General features: G+C 38.9%; 1 protein-coding gene across 1 annotated transcript; it reads right to left on the minus strand.

Annotated features, from left to right (window-relative positions):
• Positions 1 to 1,123: 1,123 nt before the first annotated feature.
• On the minus strand, positions 1,124 to 8,514 carry LOC110059789 (uncharacterized). The gene is made up of 4 exons (XM_089288756.1): positions 3,727 to 8,514; positions 2,555 to 2,769; positions 2,059 to 2,353; positions 1,124 to 1,834 (listed from the first exon to the last, which is right to left on the minus strand). The coding sequence occupies exons 1-4, from the start codon at positions 3,832 to 3,834 to the stop codon at positions 1,622 to 1,624; spliced, it is 831 nt and encodes a 276-aa protein (XP_089144882.1). The 5' UTR covers positions 3,835 to 8,514; the 3' UTR covers positions 1,124 to 1,621.
• Positions 8,515 to 21,262: the final 12,748 nt, after the last annotated feature.

The raw sequence follows: 21,262 nt of genomic DNA on the forward strand, positions 1-21,262 counted from the left end.
TGTGTTGTCAAAGGTCTGTGAAAGAGTCGCTTATAATCAGTTTGTCACCTATTTGACAACAAAGAAGAGGCTGACGACAAAACAAAATGGAAGCAAAAAATGGCACTCTACTGAAACATCATTACTTCGCACGACTGATGCATTTCTTAAAGGAATAGATAAAAAGAAATTAACCGCCTGTGTTCTCCTAGATATGAGCAAAGCGTTTGATAGTGTCGACCACCAAATACTGTTACGAAAACTACAAGATGTTGGCACCTCAACTAGTGTGCTACAATGGTTTAACAGCTATCTCACAAATAGATATCAAGTTGTACGAATTCACTCCACTGTTTCCAATCCAATACCAATTGAATATGGAGTACCTCAGGGTAGCATCCTGGGCCCCTTATTATCTAGTATATATGTTAATGATCTACCGGAAGCTCCACAGAATTGCTCTACTGAATGCTATGTAGATGATACAAAATTGTTTGTTTCTTTTCATTCACAAGACACCCAATGGATTGTTGAGGAGATGAACGAAGACCTCCTCGGTGTGCGCAACTGGTGTTTCAGAAATCGGCTATTACTAAATCCAGACAAGACGAAATTAATTGTTTTCGGGAGCCGACAGATGACTTCGAAGCTCCATGATTTTCGTTTGTCTTTGTTGGGAAAAGACATCTCCCCAAGACAATCAGCCAAAGATCTCGGCGTGATTTTGGATTCGAACTTGACATTTGATGATCATATTAAGACCACAGTATCGGAATGTATCGCACGCCTCGCGCAAATTAGCCGTGTCAAACACTGTCTTGACAGAACGTCGTTGTTAACCGTGATAAATGCCTTGGTTTTCAGTAAGTTGTACTACTTCTCGAATGTCTGGGCAAATACCACAGAGAAAAATATAAGGAAATTACAGGCTGTGCAGAACTACGCATGTCGAATCGTTAGTGGCGCGAGAAAGTACGATCATGTAACTCCCCACTTAAAAAGTTTGTCTTGGTTACCCGTTACGGACCAACTATACTACCGCCAAGCTACCATGGCTTTTAAATGCATTTCTGGACACGCCCCCAAATATCTGACGTCACAATTCATTACCCGCGAACAAGTTACCAAGCGTACAACTAGGAGTGGCCAAAAGCTTGATATACCTTTTTTTAAAACAGCCTCAGGACAAAGAACATTTTATTACAGAACTATTGGACTTTGGAACAATCTAGACCCCTTTTTAAAATCAAGCTGTTCAGTTCAAGTTTTTAAACGTATCTTAAAGAATAAGCTTTTCAACAATTTTGTAAATACTCCCTAAACTTCATTTATTTTTAGTATTTTTCGCGACTACAAAGTTTAGATAATGTTGTAAATGTTTTTTTTAAATTTGATTAATTTTGATTGTGTAGTTATAATAATAATAGACTTGTATAGCGCTAGAACTAGACAAACATACTCAAAAGCGCTTTACATTAAGTTAAAATAAATGAATAAATGGAAATCACTAAACTTTAAAACTATTACAACAACTATGCTAAACTTTAAAACTATTTCCACAAGTCAAAAGCTTTCTTAAAAAGAAATGTTTTCAGTTGCTTTATTAGTAACTTAGTAATTTAAGTAATAATTACTTAAATTACTAAGTTTTACTAGGCTTTTCAGTTTTACTAGGCTTACTAGGCTTTTCAGGAACAATTATTGTTCCTGAAAAGCCCCATTGGGGAGGTAACAATAAAGTAAAGAAAAAAAAGAAACTCACCAACAGCAGAAAATCTCCGCTTCCTTCCTTGGTGAGGTGCGGTCGGAAGTCTTTCACATACATACGCAGAATCTGGCAAAGTTCGTGGTCGTTCTGAGGAGAGAGTGAGTGAGTTCCTAATTAGTAATGCTAACCCTTTGCCAGGCTTCGGTTTCCATTCACACCATGACAAACCACAACCTAGAGGACAATGAGTGGTCCTTAAACGTACAAGTTTACATCGAACTAAAACCATTTGGATCCCCTTTTCGCTTTGTTTATTTCTCTCAAAAAAAGTAAAAAAAATTAAATATAACAGGGAAAACCAGAAATCTAACCTCCAACGCCAATTCATCCCTGCCTGAAAACCGCCTGGTTTTGTAATTATGAAAGTGCAAGATGACTCCATCGTCCTTCATCACCACAGCGTTTCGATCTTTAAAGCGAGCCTGATCAAAGTCGTAACCATTGCCAAGGACTTCCAGCGTTCGGATTTCCAGGCCTCGGGATGGCGGGATGAAAACATACAGGCTCACCATTACCAGGTCACAACATTCTCTGGCCTTCACTTTCATCGGACCAGCAAGCTCAAAGCGTTCCCGTTGTGTCGCTACTGTTTTCACAACCTGGTCCCTGAGGAAATAAGGCAGAGAAAATGTCATTACCGTCAAATTAGCTGCCACCAGCTATGACTTTTGTCCATCTCCGAATGAGCACCCCCCTCCCCTCCCCTCCTGCATTTTGTGGACGAGTAATTAGAGTAAAATAAATTCCCTTTCTCTTGCCTGGTGTATAAAAAGTGATCAAAGAGAAACAAACACAAATCAGACTCACCAAGGAAGCCAGCGATTTTGCGCTTCAAAGTCCTCCTTGCTGGATGGACGGTCGAGGTCGCCCTCTTTTTGGAGCAGGGTGGCTTGAACTCTCAACTGCTTTATGATCGCCACATTATTGAAGTTGGGCGCATCTTCGCGATGCAGAAATTTGATCGGGTACAAGATCGAACTTATGTGATTGGAGACTGTCGCTGAACTGCAACACCGCTTTTCCTGGGGAGAAACAATCGATTGAAGCAGCGGATGAATTTTGCGAACTTTGCATTTCAATTCGATTCAATCATAAAAGCATACGGCCTGGATAATTATATTGTCGCACCACATTCCTGGTTTTGACATTTGCTGTGTGTAATGTTGGCAAGTATGATCCACCATACTCTGAACATAATGTTCTGGACTCAATTTCAGCCACGTGAATTTGCAAGTGCAAATCTGCAGTTTTATAAAGCTGATGTGACTTATAAAACAATCACCACCCTTGTTATCAATACCATTTTGTTTATTTATTTATTCATTAAACTTTTTTTTTCTCGGAGAAATAAGCTCTACAGCTACCCTTGTAAATTCGAGGTGAAATAAAGGTGATGCGTTTATGTACGTAAAAGCCAAAGATCAAAGACACAAGTAAATTCAATTTGAAAACAACAAGTGATATAAAAATACGAAATATTACAGTGACGAAATATTACACCACACGACAAAAAACAAGCCAATTATTTTGAGATCAATCGTATTTCAACTGTGTTAAATTAGTGGCCGCTTAATTCTTTTCTCGGCAGTTCAGTAGCAGCTGTAAGCTTGTGTCGTGGGAACAATTAACAGCGAGGGAGTCGCTTTAAATTGTCGTAAAGAAAACGACTTCGAACGCAGTTTGGAACAAATAAGCAGAAGAGAATTTGTCAAAGACTACAACCTAGATAGACAATCCATACATTGACAAGGACTCACCCACTAAGACAAGATCTGAAAGCATTTTCCCGTCTGATTTAGCCAAAACAACTTTTATAATGGCGGCCACACGTCTGTTGTGGAATTACGATCGAACCCAGACCCCAGCAACTCAAGCCCAACTCGCCCTCGCGGGACACACGCCCTTTTACGCGGGATATTTTGATTTACGCAACAAGAGAACCTGCAAGTTAATTTTTCGCCGAAAACGAAAACACCCACCTTCAGAAATTCCACGTAGCCTTCGATGAACGTTACTCGCAGGAACACTTCTGGGCTCAATTCTCGTGTATCCATCACACTCTGCGCGTATCCCAGAAAACCTAACATAGAGAGGGGACAATGTTATACGCATTCGTTTTTGGTCTTCTTTTGATTTTTCTGTTTCGACTTTTTTTTTTTTACGATCGCTAAATCGAACGACTACAAAGAACGCAAAAACCGTCCTTGCGTAGGTAAAACTGACTAGAGATTAAAGACGAAAAATGCGTAATATCGGCCAAGACAACACAAAAGAAATTTTTCGCACCTCCCGTTTGAAAAACCGCTCGCGTCTTCCCTTTTTCCATCACACTCTGCGCGCATCCCAGAGAAGACAATGTTTTACGCATTCGTTTTTGGTCTTTTTTTGATTTTTTTGTTTCGTCTTTTTTTTACAATCGCTAAATCGAACGACTACAAAGAACGGAAAAACCGTCCTTGCGTAGGTAAAACTGACTAGAGATTAAAGACGAAAAATGCGTAATACCGGCCAAGACAACACAAAAGAAATTTTTCGCACCTCTGGTTTGAAGAACCGCTCCCGCTCGCGTCTTCCCTTTTTCCCACGCTTGTTTGAACTAATATTTGAATTAATCTAGAAAGCATTGGCCAAAACACGCTTTAAGAACGAAGCATTTACAGCCGCGTATACCTTTTACCGCAATCAAACGCGCGCGTGCGGCCTCTGTGAGCGAACTGAGTAAAAGACATACAACAACATATACATACCAAGTACTCTTTCTTGGGCTTTGTCGTAAGTCGAAGGGCAAAGCGGGGCCTTCTGCCTTTCCAGATTTACTCTCTGCGTGAAGTATGTCTTTACCGACGCCAAGAAAGCGCGCATCCTTGCATTGAGATCACGGATATTTAGCGCATAAGGACTCCTCTTTCCTCCAACTGGCAAGGGAAATGTAGCATGCATGTTTCCACCACCACCGAAGGCTTCTGTCTCCCCTCTGCTGCCGAAGTTCTGCTGGTGCTGTTCTTCCAATTCATTCTCGTCTAGCTGATCTCCATCTGTGGGATGAAATCGCTCTGAACCGAATTTTGGGGCTTCATCGTTAGAATCGCTTACTTCAGAGTCTGAAGCACACCTGTCCATCAACGCGTCGTCTTCTAGGGTTGCAAAGGGCGGCGCTTGCTCGATGGCCCGTTTTGTCATAGGGGGTTGTGTTTCGGTCCATGCCTCGCCATCAGAGGTACTACTAGAACTGGATTCGTAGGAAAGCAAAGAATCCATTGCACGTATTTCACCTATCGACACGACAGGACGCAAAACCACGCGCTAAAAATGCTTGTCTCTATGACACTCGAGGTTTAAATACCCCACGAGTAGACCAATCAGAGTTCAGGGCGATCTTGGGCGAGGGAGACCGGGAATGAATTGGATGACGTCACTAGAAAACTATAAATCTATTAGAGATCAATAACATTTTGAACCAACATCTTGTTCCAGATTGGACTCACGTGACTAGAGTTCACGCGGAGGATATTGCAATATGTTGGTATTCTTTATAAAGCTTAAATCACAATAATCGCACTTCTTTTTTTCTGTTTAAGTATTTCTTCATGGTCTCTATTTAGTGGAATTAAATATCATTTTATTTTTTGCACGCAGGTGAAGAATTTCTCACATGAATTAATAAACGGAAGTCGACGAATCATTCTGGGTTTCGATCTCGATTTAAAGCGCTTCATATCAACTTCTTACCTCTCCACTGCATGCTTCACAAATACCGGCTTTAGCATTAAGTAGTAGTTGCGCTGTCAATTCCTTTTTTAGGAGTCGAGCGGCGATTTTCGACTTAAGATTTCCAACTCGTGACGAACGACGCTGTTTAGCTTGGTTGACTTTAAACCGCGGACGAACTGGGGGCAAGAGTTATCGTGATTGGTCGCTCTGGAGTATTTCAAACCAAGAAACCTACCGGAGGCGTTATTTTCAAAAACGCAGGCTCTGAAGCAAGTTATGATATGGTCGATTTGTTAACTGTTATTTTCAAGGTGAGTTTACTCTTTCAGTATGAGATTAGGGTTACAATGGTTTATATCACTGGGTCGGCTGGGTGAGTTAAATTATTTAAGTTTACATCTTGTTCTTTGTTATTTTTATCAGAATAAACTCGAACTGATCAAATTATGCCTACTGGTTTTAACGGTGATGAAAACCCTGGTAAGTTGAACACTGATGAAATATTACATGATAAAATATTAAATGATAAAATTGATTTTCATGCTGTGAAACCTTATTTTCTTCTGTTTTACATGTGTCAAAATCTTTTGAAGGACAAAGGTGTAACACGACAGACACTTTTGTGATGTAAATCAGTGGCCCTGTATATATTATGTGGTTTAGCCTGCAAATGAATAACTAATATTGAATAACAATGTTTTTTTTTCTTTATAACCAATCAAACACACATTTTGAGGACAATTTATTCACGGGTATATTTAAACATAATTTCTTGAAAATGATATCCACAGAGGGGGGCGTGGTTACTCTAGAAGGTTTTACATGGGGTCTGCTCTTAGGGTTTAGAGACAAGACACACAAGAAACAAATGCCTTGATGCTTTCTATGTATTTTTATTGATGTATTTATTTTTGGTGGCTTTGAGGAAGATAAAATTGATTTTCATGCTGTTAAACCTCATTTTCTTCTAGATGACAAAGATGACAGGGATTCAGGAACTGAGCCTCCATCAGGTAAGGCAAATGTTTTTTAAAAATAGCAAAGCACCTGTATTGTGTATGGATGTCCTTTTGCAGCTCTTTGAGAATCCACGGCATGAGAAATAAGGAACAATATCAAATGTTTTGCCGATTGTTTGATAAAAATCAATGAAATGTTAAATTGTCTGACTTGACAAGAGTCCAACTTGTAAGACACAAGTCCAAAATACAAGTTGCACACATTTTGAGGACAATTTAATCACAGGTATATTTAAACATAATTTCTTGAAAATGATATCCACAGAGGGGGAGTGGGTACTCTAGCAGGTTTTACACGGGGTTTGCTCTTAGGGTTTAGAGACAAGACACACAAGAGAAACAAATGCCTTGATGCTCTCTATTTCTTTTTATTGAGTATTCATTTTTGGTGGCTTTGAGGAAGGTAAAATTGATTTTCATGCTGTTAAACCTCATTTTCTTCTAGATGACAAAGATGAGGGGGATTCAGGAACTGAGCCTCCATCAGGTAAGGCAAATGTTTTTTAAAAAATAGCAAAGCACCTGTGTTGAGTATGGATTTCCTTTTGCAGCTCTTTGAGAATCCACAGCATGAGAAACAAGGAACAATATGACATGTTTTGCCGATTGTTTGATAAAAATCAATGAAATGTTAAATTGTCTGACTTGACAAGAGTCCAACTTGTAAGACACAAGTCCAAAATACAAGTCGCACACATTTTGAGGGCAATTTATTCACGGGTATATGTAAACATAATTTCTTGAAAATGATATCCACAGAAGGGGTGCAGTTACTCTAGAAGGTTTTACACGGGATCTGCCCTTAAGCTTTAGAGACCAGACACACAAGAAACAAATGCCTTGATGCTTTCTATGTATTTTTATTGATGTATTCATTTTTGGTGGCTTTGAGGAAGATAAAATTGATTTTCATGCTGTTAAACCTCATTTTCTTCTAGATGACAAAGATGAGGGGGATTCAGGAACTGAGCCTCCATCAGGTAAGGCAAATGTTTTTAAAAAATAACAAAGCACCTGTGTTGTGTATGGATTTCCTTTTGCAGCTCTTTGAGAATCCACAGCATGAGAAACAAGGAACAATATGACATGTTTTGCTGATTGTTTGATAAAAATCAATGAAATGTTAAATTGTCTGACTTGACAAGAGTCCAACTTGTAAGACACAAGTCCAAAATACAAGTCGCACACATTTTGAGGACAATTTATTCACGGGTATATGTAAACATAATTTCTTGAAAATGACATCCACAGAAGGGGTGCAGTTACTCTAGAAGGTTTTACACCGAATCTGCCCTTAAGGTTTAGAGACAAGACACACAAGAAACAAATGCCTTGATGCTTTCTATGTATTTTTATTGATGTATTCATTTTTGGTGGCTTTGAGGAAGATAAAATTGATTTTCATGCTGTTAAACCTCATTTTCTTCTAGATGACAAAGATGTGGAGGCTTCAGGAACTGAGCTTCTATCAGGTAAGGCAAGTGTTTTTAAAAAATAGCAAAGCAAGGAGGCCGGAGCAAGTAATTATCTTCCAAGCAAGGCAGCTGTTTTAAAAAAATAGTTGAACTTGTGTTGTGTTGCAATGATGCAATACATTTTCTTGCTCAGAAATTACAACACAGTTAACATATTATGTTAAAACTGTGAAACCTCATTTTCTTGTAGCCAAGCCTGGTAATGCTTTGGAAAACCAGCCTCCTTCAGGTAAGGCAAATGTTTAAAAAGGTAGTTGCACCTGTGTTGGGTATTTTATTTCTCAGTGTTGAAACTCAACTAACATGATATAAATCACCAAGTGAACCTTAATTGCTTTTCTTAGAGCTTATGATTTAAGGCGTTTCTGAACTTGACGTCCCACTTTCATCCACTGTTTAATTGCCTCATGATTTATTTGCAGATCTCCAGAAATTACAAGCTCAAAATCAAGGTACAATATCAAATGTTTTGCTTGTTGTTTGATATACATGAAACAACAGACAACAAAATTTTGAACACAGTTAACATATTGCATTAAGCTAATTTGGAAAATCATTTTTTTTTTTCATGATTTTTTGCAGACATCCAGAAATTACAAGCTCAAAATCAAGGTACAATATCAAATGTTTTACATGTTGCTTGATATACATGAAACAACAGACAACAAAATTTTGAACACAGTTAACATATTGCATTAAGCTAATTTGGAAAATCATTTTTTTTTGGTTTCAGAGCTATCTGCAAAACTGAAAAGATCCACTGGTAAGCTTGAATTCTTAAGCAGTGATTGTCACGAAAATCACGAAATGGCCAAGGGAAATATCTGTTGTCACCATAAACAAAACTGAAAGTTTAGTACCCTACATCAAAAAGAAACTTGCTGTTGTGAAGTTGACAACATGTTCCCTTTAGCAAACCTTTTTCAAACCATTTTATAAGATGGGAACGAAACCCTTCTTTCGTTCTTGTGATAAATGTAGGTGGTCTTGATTGTGTATTATCAATTAAATTTTTTAAACGGTGATTTAAGATTAGTGACATTTTCAACTAACTCAATATCCTTTAAAGCCATTTTTTCCGTGAAATCATGAAAGTCAATTCTCAAGAAATTGGCCTTTTCTTTGTTTTTAAACAATACAAACATAGAAATAATATAAACATATGAATAATTACTCTGATTACTTGTGAAATCTCTACTTGATTTAAGAGGACTTATTTGAAAAGCCAGCCTGAATTCCTAGCTCCTCCAACCAGGCTAATATTTCAGCCCGAGCTAAATACACGAAATTCTCACACGTATGTACCTAATTTCTTTTTCAGCCCACTGCTGGTATTGCAAAAGGAAAGGACACATTCGTACTGAGTGTAACTTCCTCAAGGCTAAAAGAACAACAACCAGTGAGAGCCCTGAATACATTTCAAGGGGGAGGGGAAGGGGACGGGGCCGTGGATGGAAAAGAGGGTCGGGCAGAGGGCGGGGCAGGGGGAGTGGGCAGAAAATGTTTATCAATGTGGGCGGTACCTCAGTAAGCCTTTACTTTTAGTTTTGGGGATTGGGTTTTGTTGAAGGTAATCTTGACTAAAAGAACTGGTCTCTTAAACTGACAGCTAATCCAGCTAAGGGTTCATAAAGTTTCTTGCTCTGACAATCTTAGTACCTGGTCTTGATAGTAAATTGTGATGTCATTCTGCAATCACAGCTGTCCAAAAAGGCAATTTTTCCTTCAGTCGCAATGTCTACTGAAAACAATAAGATGCACCGTTACATCTCAAAATTTAGCTTATGTTTTATTGTAGAAACACTAGAGCACAAGTTATTCCAAGCAGTCAAAAAATTAACCCCTTCATGAAGTCAACAGACCTTAAAATTGGGAAAAAACCTGTTTTTTTAGCTAAGATTTGCTTCAACTTGGGAGGGACTTCTATAATAACATCCCACTGCTGGTATTGCAAAAGGAGAGGACACATTCGTGCTGAGTGTAACTTCTTCAAAGCTAAAAGAACCCCAGGCAGTGAGAGCCCTCAATACATTTCAAGGGGGAGGGGAAGAGGACGGGGCAAGGGGAGTGGGCAGAGAATGTTTATCAATGTGGGCGGTACCTCGGTAAGCCTTTACTTTTAGTTTTGGGGATTGGGTTTTGTTGAAGGTAATCTTGGCTAAAAAAACTGGTCTCTTAAACTGACAGCTAATCCAGCTAAGGGTTCATAAAGTTTCTTGCTCTGACAATCTTAGTACCTGGTCTTGATAGTAAATTGTGATGTCATTCTGCAATCACAGCTGTCCAAAAAGGCAATTTTTCCTTCAGTCACAATGTCTACTGAAAACAATAAGATGCACTGTTACATCTCAAAATTTAGCTTATGTTTTATTGTAGAAACACTAGAGCACAAGTTATTCCAAGCAGTCAAAAAATTAACCCCTTCATGAAGTCAACAGACCTTAAAATTGGGAAAAAACCTGTTTTTTTAGCTAAGATTTGCTTCAACTTGGGAGGGACTTCCATAATAACATCCCACTGCTGGTATTGCAAAAGGAGAGGACACATTCGTGCTGAGTGTAACTTCTTCAAAGCTAAAAGAACCCCAGGCAGTGAGAGCCCTCAATACATTTCAAGGGGGAGGGGAAGAGGACGGGGCAAGGGGAGTGGGCAGAGAATGTTTATCAATGTGGGCGGTACCTCGGTAAGCCTTTACTTTTAGTTTTGGGGATTGGGTTTTGTTGAAGATAATCTTGGCTAAAAGAACTGGTCTCTTAAACTGACAGCTGGTTTGGTTACATGTTAATACTCCAGCTAAGGGTTCATAAAGTTTTTTGCTCTGACAATCTTAGTACCTGGTCTTGATAGTAAATTGTGATGTCATTCTGCAATCACAGCTGTCCAAAAAGGCAATTTTTCCTTCAGTCACAATGTCTACTGAAAACAATAAGATGCACCGTTACATCTCAAAATTTAGCTTATGTTTTATTGTAGAAACACTAGAGCACAAGTTATTCCAAGCAGTCAAAAAATTAACCCCTTCATGAAGTCAACAGACCTTAAAATTGGGAAAAAACCTGTTTTTTTAGCTAAGATTTGCTTCAACTTGGGAGGGACTTCCATAATAACATCCCACTGCTGGTATTGCAAAAGGAGAGGACACATTCGTGCTGAGTGTAACTTCTTCAAAGCTAAAAGAACCCCAGGCAGTGAGAGCCCTCAATACATTTCAAGGGGGAGGGGAAGAGGACGGGGCAAGGGGAGTGGGCAGAGAATGTTTATCAATGTGGGCGGTACCTCGGTAAGCCTTTACTTTTAGTTTTGGGGATTGGGTTTTGTTGAAGATAATCTTGGCTAAAAGAACTGGTCTCTTAAACTGACAGCTGGTTTGGTTACATGTTAATACTCCAGCTAAGGGTTCATAAAGTTTTTTGCTCTGACAATCTTAGTACCTGGTCTTGATAGTAAATTGTGATGTCATTCTGCAATCACAGCTGTCCAAAAAGGCAATTTTTCCTTCAGTCACAATGTCTACTGAAAACAATAAGATGCACCGTTACATCTCAAAATTTAGCTTATGTTTTATTGTAGAAACACTAGAGCACAAGTTATTCCAAGCAGTCAAAATATTAACCCCTTCATGAAGTCAACAGACCTTAAAATTGGGAAAAAACCTGTTTTTTAGCTAAGATTTGCTTCAACTTGGGAGGAAGGGACTTCCAAAATAACATCCCACTGCTGGTATTGCAAAAGGAGAGGACACATTCGTGCTGAGTGTAACTTCCTCAAAGCTGAAAGAACAATGCAGAGTAAATCTTATAAATATATGTTTGATGTCACTTTATGGTACCTATAGTTTTGAGAATAGCTTTTGCAGAAACGACCATGTATTCGCTGTGTTACACTGTAAATCTGCACAGAATTAAAGCGTGAGTGTGTAGGTTTGGCGAAACTGTGACAGTCCCCCCCGGTTTTGCTGGGTGGTTCTGAGTAATAGTAATAATAAATAGTAATAATAAAATAATAAATGAACACAAAAATATGCCAGTAATTAAAAATAAACGTATAAATAATGATAACTCCAATAATAGTGAAAATAATAGTACAAGACAAGTTTCTTGCTCTCACAATCTACAACACTACAGTCAATCTCACACTACAGCATCAAGTGTGTTGAGCCAGCAAAAGACAAACAGTGTTATGATTTAAGTCATAATGTCTTTTAGCTAAGATTTGCTTCAAGTATCTGCGTGCCTTACACTTTTCCGTATCTTTTTTCCCACCAGTCATGTTGTCAAGGAAGCATTGGTTACGATATGGTTTCTCGCTTATTTTTAACAGAAGATTTCCTTTATTCTGATTTGATTTCAATCTTGTATGAGAAGAAGTTGATTTAGATATGATCTCCTTTTTCTAAAGATTATTTTTTATCTGTATAGACTTCCTTATGGCTGGAGTGACTGTTTTCTTCATCGGTTGCTATCGACAATCGATATGGATCAAATTGTTAATTAAGCAAATTGTTCATGGATTCAATGAATATTTCGTTAACAGTGCACCTCACCTTGCTCAGAAAATAACAGCTAACACCAACTGATCATTCAAATACCACTTGAAGGGAAATTACATGGATTTAGTGCTCTTGTCACCTGACTGCCAACAAGACCGAAATCAAGAAGGAATTAGAAATAACGACTGCGATCGATAACAAAGAATTTGCCAGTGATTAGCCATCTGATCGAAGAATATTGTCATCTGCGTCTACACTTTTAAGTCGGCAAACGACTATCATAAGTCATCACACCAACTATCAAAATTAAAAGATAAATAATAAATAGTAATAATAAAATAATAAATGAACACAAAAATATGCCAGTAATTAAAAATAAACATATAAATAATGATAACTCCAATAATAGTGAAAATAATAGTACAAGACAAGTTTCTTGCTCTCACAATCTACAACACTACAGTCAATCTCACACTACAGCATCAAGTGTGTTGAGCCAGCAAAAGACAAACAGGGTTATGATTTAAGTCATAATGTCTTTTAGCTAAGATTTGCTTCAACCTGGGAGGAAGGGACTTACATAATAACAGTACAGTCGAACCCTGCTATCTTGAAGTCTCAAAGGAAAAGAAAACAAATTTAGATATGCAAAAGCCAGCCACGGATGACATGTAAGAGTCCAGAAAAGAAGTTGAAAAGTGAAATAAACTAAACTCAGCCAGTTTAAGGTTGACGTGTTTTTGGTTCGTTTGTTTGATATATTTAAGAATTATTGTCTTTACAGCAGAACAGAAAATGGTACCAATTCTTCAAGGTCGGGGGAAAGTCAGCGATTTGTGAAAAGTCATTTTTTCCTGACTCCAAATACAACTCCCTGACTTTCCCTTGACCGTGAAAAATTGTTCGTCTGTTTTCCAGAGAGACTATTTGCTGACCTGTGACACACACTTTTTCTTCACTTTTTCGAGAGCAAGTGACAACGCCAAATGTAGTGGGCCTTTTGTGGACTGCATTAATTTCAATGAAGAATGAGCGATGTCGGGGTTCCCCGAAAGAGGACTGTGGATTCGTGTTGATGATGACTCTTGATTGTGGGTCATGGCTCTAACAAGACCATGAACATTGATTCCTGAGACCGGGAATGAATTGGATGATGTCACTAGAATTCTGAACCCAACATGTTGTTCCAGATCGGAGAATTGGATGACGTCACTAAATTGTCTGCATGCTTTATACCTTTCCATATCTTTTCCCCATCAGTGCAATCCCTGTTTTACTTGTTGTGGGTTGCCTGGAAAAATTTTCTTATCCAAGAGCCGGTTTCATTAAGCTCTTTTATCAGACGGTTAGCTCCGTGAGCGGGCAAGATGAATCAAATCCAGCGCTGTGACTGGCTACCCGAGCGGGCAAGATGGGGCTATCTTGCCCGTTCGGGACTACCCGCCATGTCCCGCAAGAAAAATTTCCCCGAAAGCCATATAATAAATCCTTTATTGACCAAGCTTGTTCGGTCAAGATGGCTGGATATTGCCCTCGTTCTGTTTTTGTGAGTTTATGGACCTCGACTCCGTCTCGGTCCATAAACACGCAAAAAAAGAACTTGGCGAATATGCAGCCATCTTGACCTCGCACTTGGTCAAGAACCCATACTTCTCGAGAGCACACCTGATTGTTGGGTCAGGTTGGGGAACTGGGTTCCAGTGACTACTGTTCCTCTATTCCTATTGGTTAGTTTGAATGCAATCAACCAGGAAGCAGTTATTTCCAAACTTGAGCATTAGCTAGTTTGTGAAAGTGTGCATTAAGCTTTACAAAAGTGTGCGTTTTAAGCTTGACGGATGATGATGGCGAATACGTTTGTGAACTCATTCGCTCAGAGCCCGTTCACTGTCCAGGTAAGATGAAAATCTTTGGTCTGTACGAGTGGAGTTTTATTACTTCGACCAGCGTGATCGCACAATGTGACGGGGTATCATATGAGGACAGGTCACACACCTCTAGTCTAACAGCGCGACTTAATCTTGTTTAAGTTAGAATGGTTACAACAATAATTACGGACAAGGGCAGAGATCAGAGGCCACCGTGTAATTTTCCCGCGGGAAACTTTCGTATAAAAAATAAGGCGATGGTGCTCGTAGTACCTTTTAGGGGTTAAAGAAACGTATTTGGTACCTCTTAGTGTGTTCAGCCTCACAAGGCACACAGCAGGAGCCTTTATCAGTGGCGGATCTAGACCAAGAGCTAAGGGGGGCAGCTTTGTTTTGCTTGCTCTGCCGGCTTTTCTTCCTTCTGTGATTTTCTCTTTTTTACTCGAAATAAGAGGCGACCCGGGCACCCTGGGCGCATCCCCTAGATCCGCCACTGTTTATGGTACCTTTTAGGGTATTGGGCCGAAAAAATATCACAAGAGATTATTGTTTTAGAATTGGTATTTGTAAATGGTTAAAAAATTCCAAGTCACGCCCACAAACCACGATCTTGGTAACCAAGAGCTCTTATCAAAATTTCCGATAAGCACCTCCGTCCTCTTACTACGGGAGTCCCCTCGGGGGCAATTTTCTTTCTGTTACATAGATTATAGAAAACGGACTTTTTTCCACAGAATATCGTAAAAAAAAGAAGGGTCTGGCTGCCACATGGATCAAATCCCCCGCTTTGGATATGGGTTCGCTATATTCGTCTCATGTCTAACAAGTGCAGGTGGACTGATTGTCTCATTAAAAATGCCCCAAAATAAACAAAACCTGAAAAAACAAAAGTAAAAACGCCCAAAAAAAAATCATGCTCAGAAAAGGGTGTAATGGCTCATAAGCCACGATGACTAAGCCAATGAAAACTCTCAAATTGCATTAGCCAATGAAATTACCATACACCAGGTGCCAGTTGTTTGAAGGCTGAATAACATCCACCAGGTAAATTGCTATCCAGTGTATAACAATTTAATGAGCCCAAACATGCCATCTGCTGGATAGTGATTTAACTGGATAGCATAATCCATCTTTCAAACAACCCTACCCAGACATGTAAATAAACACATACTATCTTTAGACACATATGTGAATCTTTCAGGACAATTTTATTTCATTGAACAGTTGAAATGAAATTTCATTTATCATAAGGTGACAAGGTGTAGAGCTGTAAAAAAAAGAGAATGAATTTTAATTAACTTGAACACAAAATGAAAGAAAATGAAATGTGTAGTTCCAGAAAATATCCATACCTCCCCCATGGAAAGGATTTTTTTCCACAAGCCCCCCAATCCAACCCTTAATAAATTCAAATCCAGTTTGATACATTTCTTTAAATGTTTTGGTCTTAGAGAACCCCCACCCTCCAGGAAATTAAAATTGCTTCTTGAGAAGAGTATGGATATTTTCTGGGACTACACAATACATAAATCGAAAAGGTCAGTATATAACCTCAGAAACCTTTCTGTCATACATATATGCAGAACAATTGAGCTTGATTCATTTTTATATATGTTTTGGTCTTACAGAACCCCACCCCCCAAGGAAATTCAAATCCCTTCTTGGGAGGAGTAACGATATTTTCTGGGACTACATAATACATAAATAAAAAAGATCATTTCTAGGTATATAACGTCAAGAACCTTTCTTTCATACATGTGTGCAGAACATATGTAAACATGTGAGACTTCAAATAAATAGGGAAGTGCTATAATGCTAGTCTTGATCAACAAGCAAGATTTTAAAAATACTTAAATTAAGATGCGGTATAACTACTGGCCTTTAATGCTATAATGCTACTAAAATTAGTATTTTTCAACAAGATTTGGAAATTCACTGGTGTAAACCATCCCTTGGGTAACTGGCATGATATCCGTGAAGAACACAACCTTTGTTGATAGCCTCTTTCAGAGTCACTAAAAGAAGATTGCCATCACTGCTATAAGAAAAATAAGATACTTGTCAGTGAAACTAAATAGAGTCCTGATACAACAAAAATTCAGAGCATACAAGTGACAAAAAAAGTATTCCAGGAGATTTAAACAATACTGCTGTCAGTGTAAAATCCAGACTACAGACTTTTTAACTGAATCATGTTACCATTTCCATAATTGAGAGCTATATCCAAAAACAAGTTAACTGGAGCATTATTTAGGTTAACCGAAGTAATGTTCAGGCTGACCAGAGTGCAGACTTTCACTGCAATTAGCCTGGATAACCCCAGGGTTTGTACAGGTTTTGGGAGACCTGGAAAGTCCTGGAATTTTTTGTGGCATTTTCCAGGACTGGAAAGTCCTGGAAAAGGGCTACTGGTCCTGGAAAGTTTTTGAAATCTGTTAAACTAAGGTAAAAAAATATGAAATGTATGGCAGACAGGAAGGAGAATTAACATTAAGATCTTGGAAGTGAAAGGGTTAATGTGGATTGTGGAGTCCTGGAAAAAAATTTTCAGTTAAGTTTCTTTCTCCAGGATTCCTCGAAGTGGCAAACATTTTTATATTTCAGGCTTTTGATGACAGTGCTGCCCTCCTGGCACAATGCTCTGTTCAGTCCTTGAAATCCATTTTGGATAAGGAGGAAGCAAGAAGAAGCCGGCTTGATGTCAATGCTTACCACCAAGCAGTTGACGAATTTTGCAATGCTGGAAAACAGGCTGACAAGTTGATGATTGTGGCCTTTGAAAAGGGATCAGGTAGCCCAGCTGGTGTGGTGTTACTTAAGAAGAAGGCTTATGAACCTGTACATTTGAAACCTCTTGGCGAGCATCCAGTTGAGGCTGAAATGAAAAGAACCACCAGGAAACTGTACTGGGAACTGAGCTACTGTATCAGGAGGGCTGACCAACGCTCAATGTGTCTAGGAGATATTTGCATCTCGTGTGGGATAGAGGAAGTGTTCAACAGAGCAAAAAACCATCCGCATGGGGCTAGTACTATCATATGGCTTATTCTTGCAGGTGGATTCAAAAACACACCTGCATTGCGCCTGTACTTGGCACACGGATTTGACATTATTGGTTTACATGCAGGTGCAGTAATGATGGCCCTTTGCAATGTTGATGTAGGAAGTGTTAGGAAGACTTCGAAACTGGTGGTAAGTAAGTTAGAAAGCACATTCCTCCTGCCTCTTTTGAAACAGAGAGCAGATTCTCAAAGCCAGAGGTCAGAAACTGATCACAACAGCCAGGAAGCAGGTCCGAGTGGGCTGCAAGACCCAACATCACAAGGTTCTATCCATAGTGCCCAGTCCGGAGACCACGAAAGGGAACCAGATTCACAACATTCAACTGTTGCTAGTGGTGGAGGCTTTGTGCTACCGAGCCAGGAAAGCCAGGAAAGCCAGGAAAGCAATGAGTCAAATGTAAATACATTGTCAAGTTTAATTGTCTATAACAATTAACTAACAATTAATTAATTTATATATTAATTAATTAACATTAACAGTGCTAAGTAACTAGGAACTCTCATAGACTGTCATTTGTCAGAACAAATCCAACAAGTTTCTTGTTTGGTGTTCTTTGTAAGATTATGCATTTTGTCGATATCAAAATTTTAGTAAATTATATGCTATGATTCTTACTTTTTTCTTATAGCTGTTATGATCATAGGTTGTATACACCTATGATCATAATGTCAACCTACTTCAAAGAATGCAAAAGAAAGCACTAGGATTGATTACTTTTTCTAATTTGATGCACATAATACTCCTTTGTTTGCTCAACTTAACCTTCAAGATCATATCAAACTTCAAACTCTCTATTTTATGCACCAATTTGAACCTGGCAAATTACCAAAGATCTTTGATTCATTTTTTTATCAAAACCTCAGGTAAGCATAATGTTAACACTCGCTTTGTAACTAGGTCCACCTACTATGTCCTAAAAAATCGAAACAAATTATGGCAAATCTGATATCCAATATAATGACCTAAGTTATGGAATGAAACTGATTAGAGATTTAAGATCCTAACTTCAAACTTATTTGAAAAATAACTCACCTCACATTTTATTTATTTTTAGTACATGTAATTAGTTTCAATATGTAGTATAATTTGCTATTTTCATGTTCCCATTCTGTTGCTTATTTATCAATTTATTTATTTATTTATTTGTTGATTTATTTATATTATTCGTATGTCTGCATGTCAATTATTCATATATTTGTTCTGTAATATTTTCTACCAATTAAGTTGTAAACATCCCGATAAATATCTTTCTTACTACTTCTTTCATTTTTAATTAATGAACGTGGTAACCCAACTAGCTTAGCTTTGTAGTTATTTTGGGTGATCAGTTCCTGAATTTATTTTTAATTTGCGCTGTATGTTAGTAACCTTGATGTGTTTAAAAAACATGTTTAGAGATGCATGCCCTATGAAAACTGATGGCTGTGGCTTTCACAAGGTGAATGTCATAATCTCCTCTATTTGGCTAAACCATCTGTGGTCAAGTGTCAATTGATACCCTCTATCAACTCTCAATCAACACTTGTTTGACATCTCGATTGACACTCCATGGACACCTCGATCAATACTCAGATGACACTTGATCAACGTCTTGATCGCCACATGATTGACCATCGGTCGAGTGTTGATCGACTTGTGTGTCAATTGACACTTGATGGGGTGTCTGCAAAAATTAGTAGACTCTCAGCTGACTGTTGACCAAGTGATTGAGTGTCAACCAAGGTGTTGATGAAGTATCGATCAAGTGTTGATCGAGGCTCAATTGATGGTCGATCAAGAGTATTGATTGAACATATCGATCAACACTCAAGCCTGGATGCTTTTAGTACACTTACTTTATTTTGGAATTTTAATTATATAAAGAGTACAGTTAAGAGTTCTTTTAATGACTAGTTTATCTTATTTAAGATTCAAACATCTTGATGGCTATCCTTTGACAATTTCTAGGATGAAGACCCTGCCAGTCAAAGATCAAAACGTCGAAGGGTCGAAGATGAGACAGGTGATAGACCTCTTTCCAGAAGCCTTTCTATGATTGTTGGTGGCAACACCACTGATGACTTAGAAGAGTACATTTCAACACTTCAGTTCAGATCTTTTGAAGAAAATCTGAGATGCCTGCACTCGCAATCTCTGGTAAAACCCCAAAATGATGTAACTCAAGCAGTCATGGTGAGTCAAATAGAGTCCATGGAAACTAACATAACCACACATGGGCAATTTCACTCATTGCTACAAAAGCTACAAATGTCAAAGCAGCTGGAGTATTTGAGCAATGCCAGAAATGAACATGTGCTGAACACAGCAAAGTGGCTGATAGATGATGGAAGAACCTCTTTGTCCATGAGCTCGCTAAGGGACATTATTAGTATTGGTTGGGCTGTTTATCGTTACCCTGTACTAGGCCAGGTCAAATTGGGTTGGGTAACAGCAAAAACAGTGATACCTGCCGCTGTTAACCTTTTCGACAAAAAGGTTGAGGCAAATGAATCTCTACCTGCAAATGTGATCAGGGCCCAGCAGTCAAGATGTGATGCACCCTATCTACGAGTGTCCCTTGAATTCCCAAGTGAGGCACCTGGTGATGGTGATGGATTGTGCTCCCTGAAGGTAACACATATCCATGGCCTGTACACTAATGATGATGAAGTCGATGATTTACAGACTGAGATGTTTTATCGGAAGATTTATCCAGGTAATCTCGCACAGGTAGGTGTCCCACGAGAGCACATTGAAATGAGAAGCAGGCTTATAGGCTTTGACACCCAAGAGGCACCGAGAGACCCAGGGAGGAGGGATTGCAATATCCCTCAACATTTCTGGAGAGAAGGAAGGCAGTTTCTACAGCAGGAGCTGAATAGCCTGAGAGGAGAAGTACCTATTGATCGGGCCAGAATCCTTGGTGATTGTTATGGAGTTGACCTCTATGGACGCATGTTGTTGGACATCCGTGCAGTTTATGATGAATCTGTTGAAGGCCGGGAAGCTCCAACACTGAGAAGGCTAGAAATGGCAGAAAAAGCCCTACGTACTGGGTATGCATTCCCTACAAATCACTATCTTGTCACTGATGGTTTGTGGGAGGTCTTTGAACAAGCAACGCGACAAAGAAAGGGTGCATTTGGTAGTGACTTGGATTTTGTCCATCCATGTATATGCAGACAGGCACGTCACCAGCTTGAAGTTGCTACCAGCCGCAACAGGAGACACCGATATGCAGAGTAACTGCATAATGCTCCAAGAAGGACAGATATGTCCTCATGAATTTTAGGATGTATGATTATACAAAAGAGGAACAAAATTGCAGGTGACGATTAGTGATGCTCTAAAACAAATATTATAGTACAGAGAAATAAAATTGCCTGGAAATCGAGAATTACAAGTTTGGCAATGAAGAATTATTATGCAAACATGCCTGGAGGCCTTCAAAAGGTTTAGCAGGCTCAGAGCAGAGATGCTCTAAGACGTATAATGCAGTAGAGAGAAATAGAATTGCCTGGAGACCCAGATACCAAGAGTTGAGGGTTTGGCAATGATGAATGATTATACAAACTGCCTGGAGGTCTTGAAAAGGTTTGGCAGGCTTAGAGCAGAGATGTTCTAAGACATATGTTGCAGTGGAGAGAAATAAAATTGCCTGGAGACCAAGAGTTGAGGGTTTGGCAATGATTTGGCCTGCAACATTTTTTAACTCTGCCTGGATGTAAAGAAACACATTCAGCCGGTCCCCAGCCCGGAGAAAAGAGGAGGGTTAGAGTGGGGTAACTGATTCCACTCTGTAAAAAAATGAGAACGGTCTTTGTTATGAGGCAACATATGAACTATCAATTACAAATGAAGTGCAAAGCCAACCCATAATCAAGAACTTCCAACCCAAGCCACAACACGAC

Source organism: Orbicella faveolata, unplaced genomic scaffold, assembly GCF_042242905.1.
Source record: "Orbicella faveolata isolate gen_17 unplaced genomic scaffold, um_ofav_v1 contig_2, whole genome shotgun sequence".
NCBI classification, from domain to species: domain Eukaryota; kingdom Metazoa; phylum Cnidaria; class Anthozoa; order Scleractinia; family Merulinidae; genus Orbicella; species Orbicella faveolata.

Excerpts from the sequence above, each read along its gene's own strand:
- LOC110059789 (XM_089288756.1), bottom strand. The coding sequence starts at position 3,834 with ATGTTAGGTTTTCTGGGATACGCGCAGAGTGTGATGGATACACGAGAA. Across the intron at positions 2,770-3,726 it reads GCTACGTGGAATTTCTGAAG|GAAAAGCGGTGTTGCAGTTC; the intron begins GTGGGTGTTTTC and ends GTTTCTCCCCAG. Across the intron at positions 1,835-2,058 it reads GGGATGAATTGGCGTTGGAG|AACGACCACGAACTTTGCCA; the intron begins GTTAGATTTCTG and ends CTCTCTCCTCAG.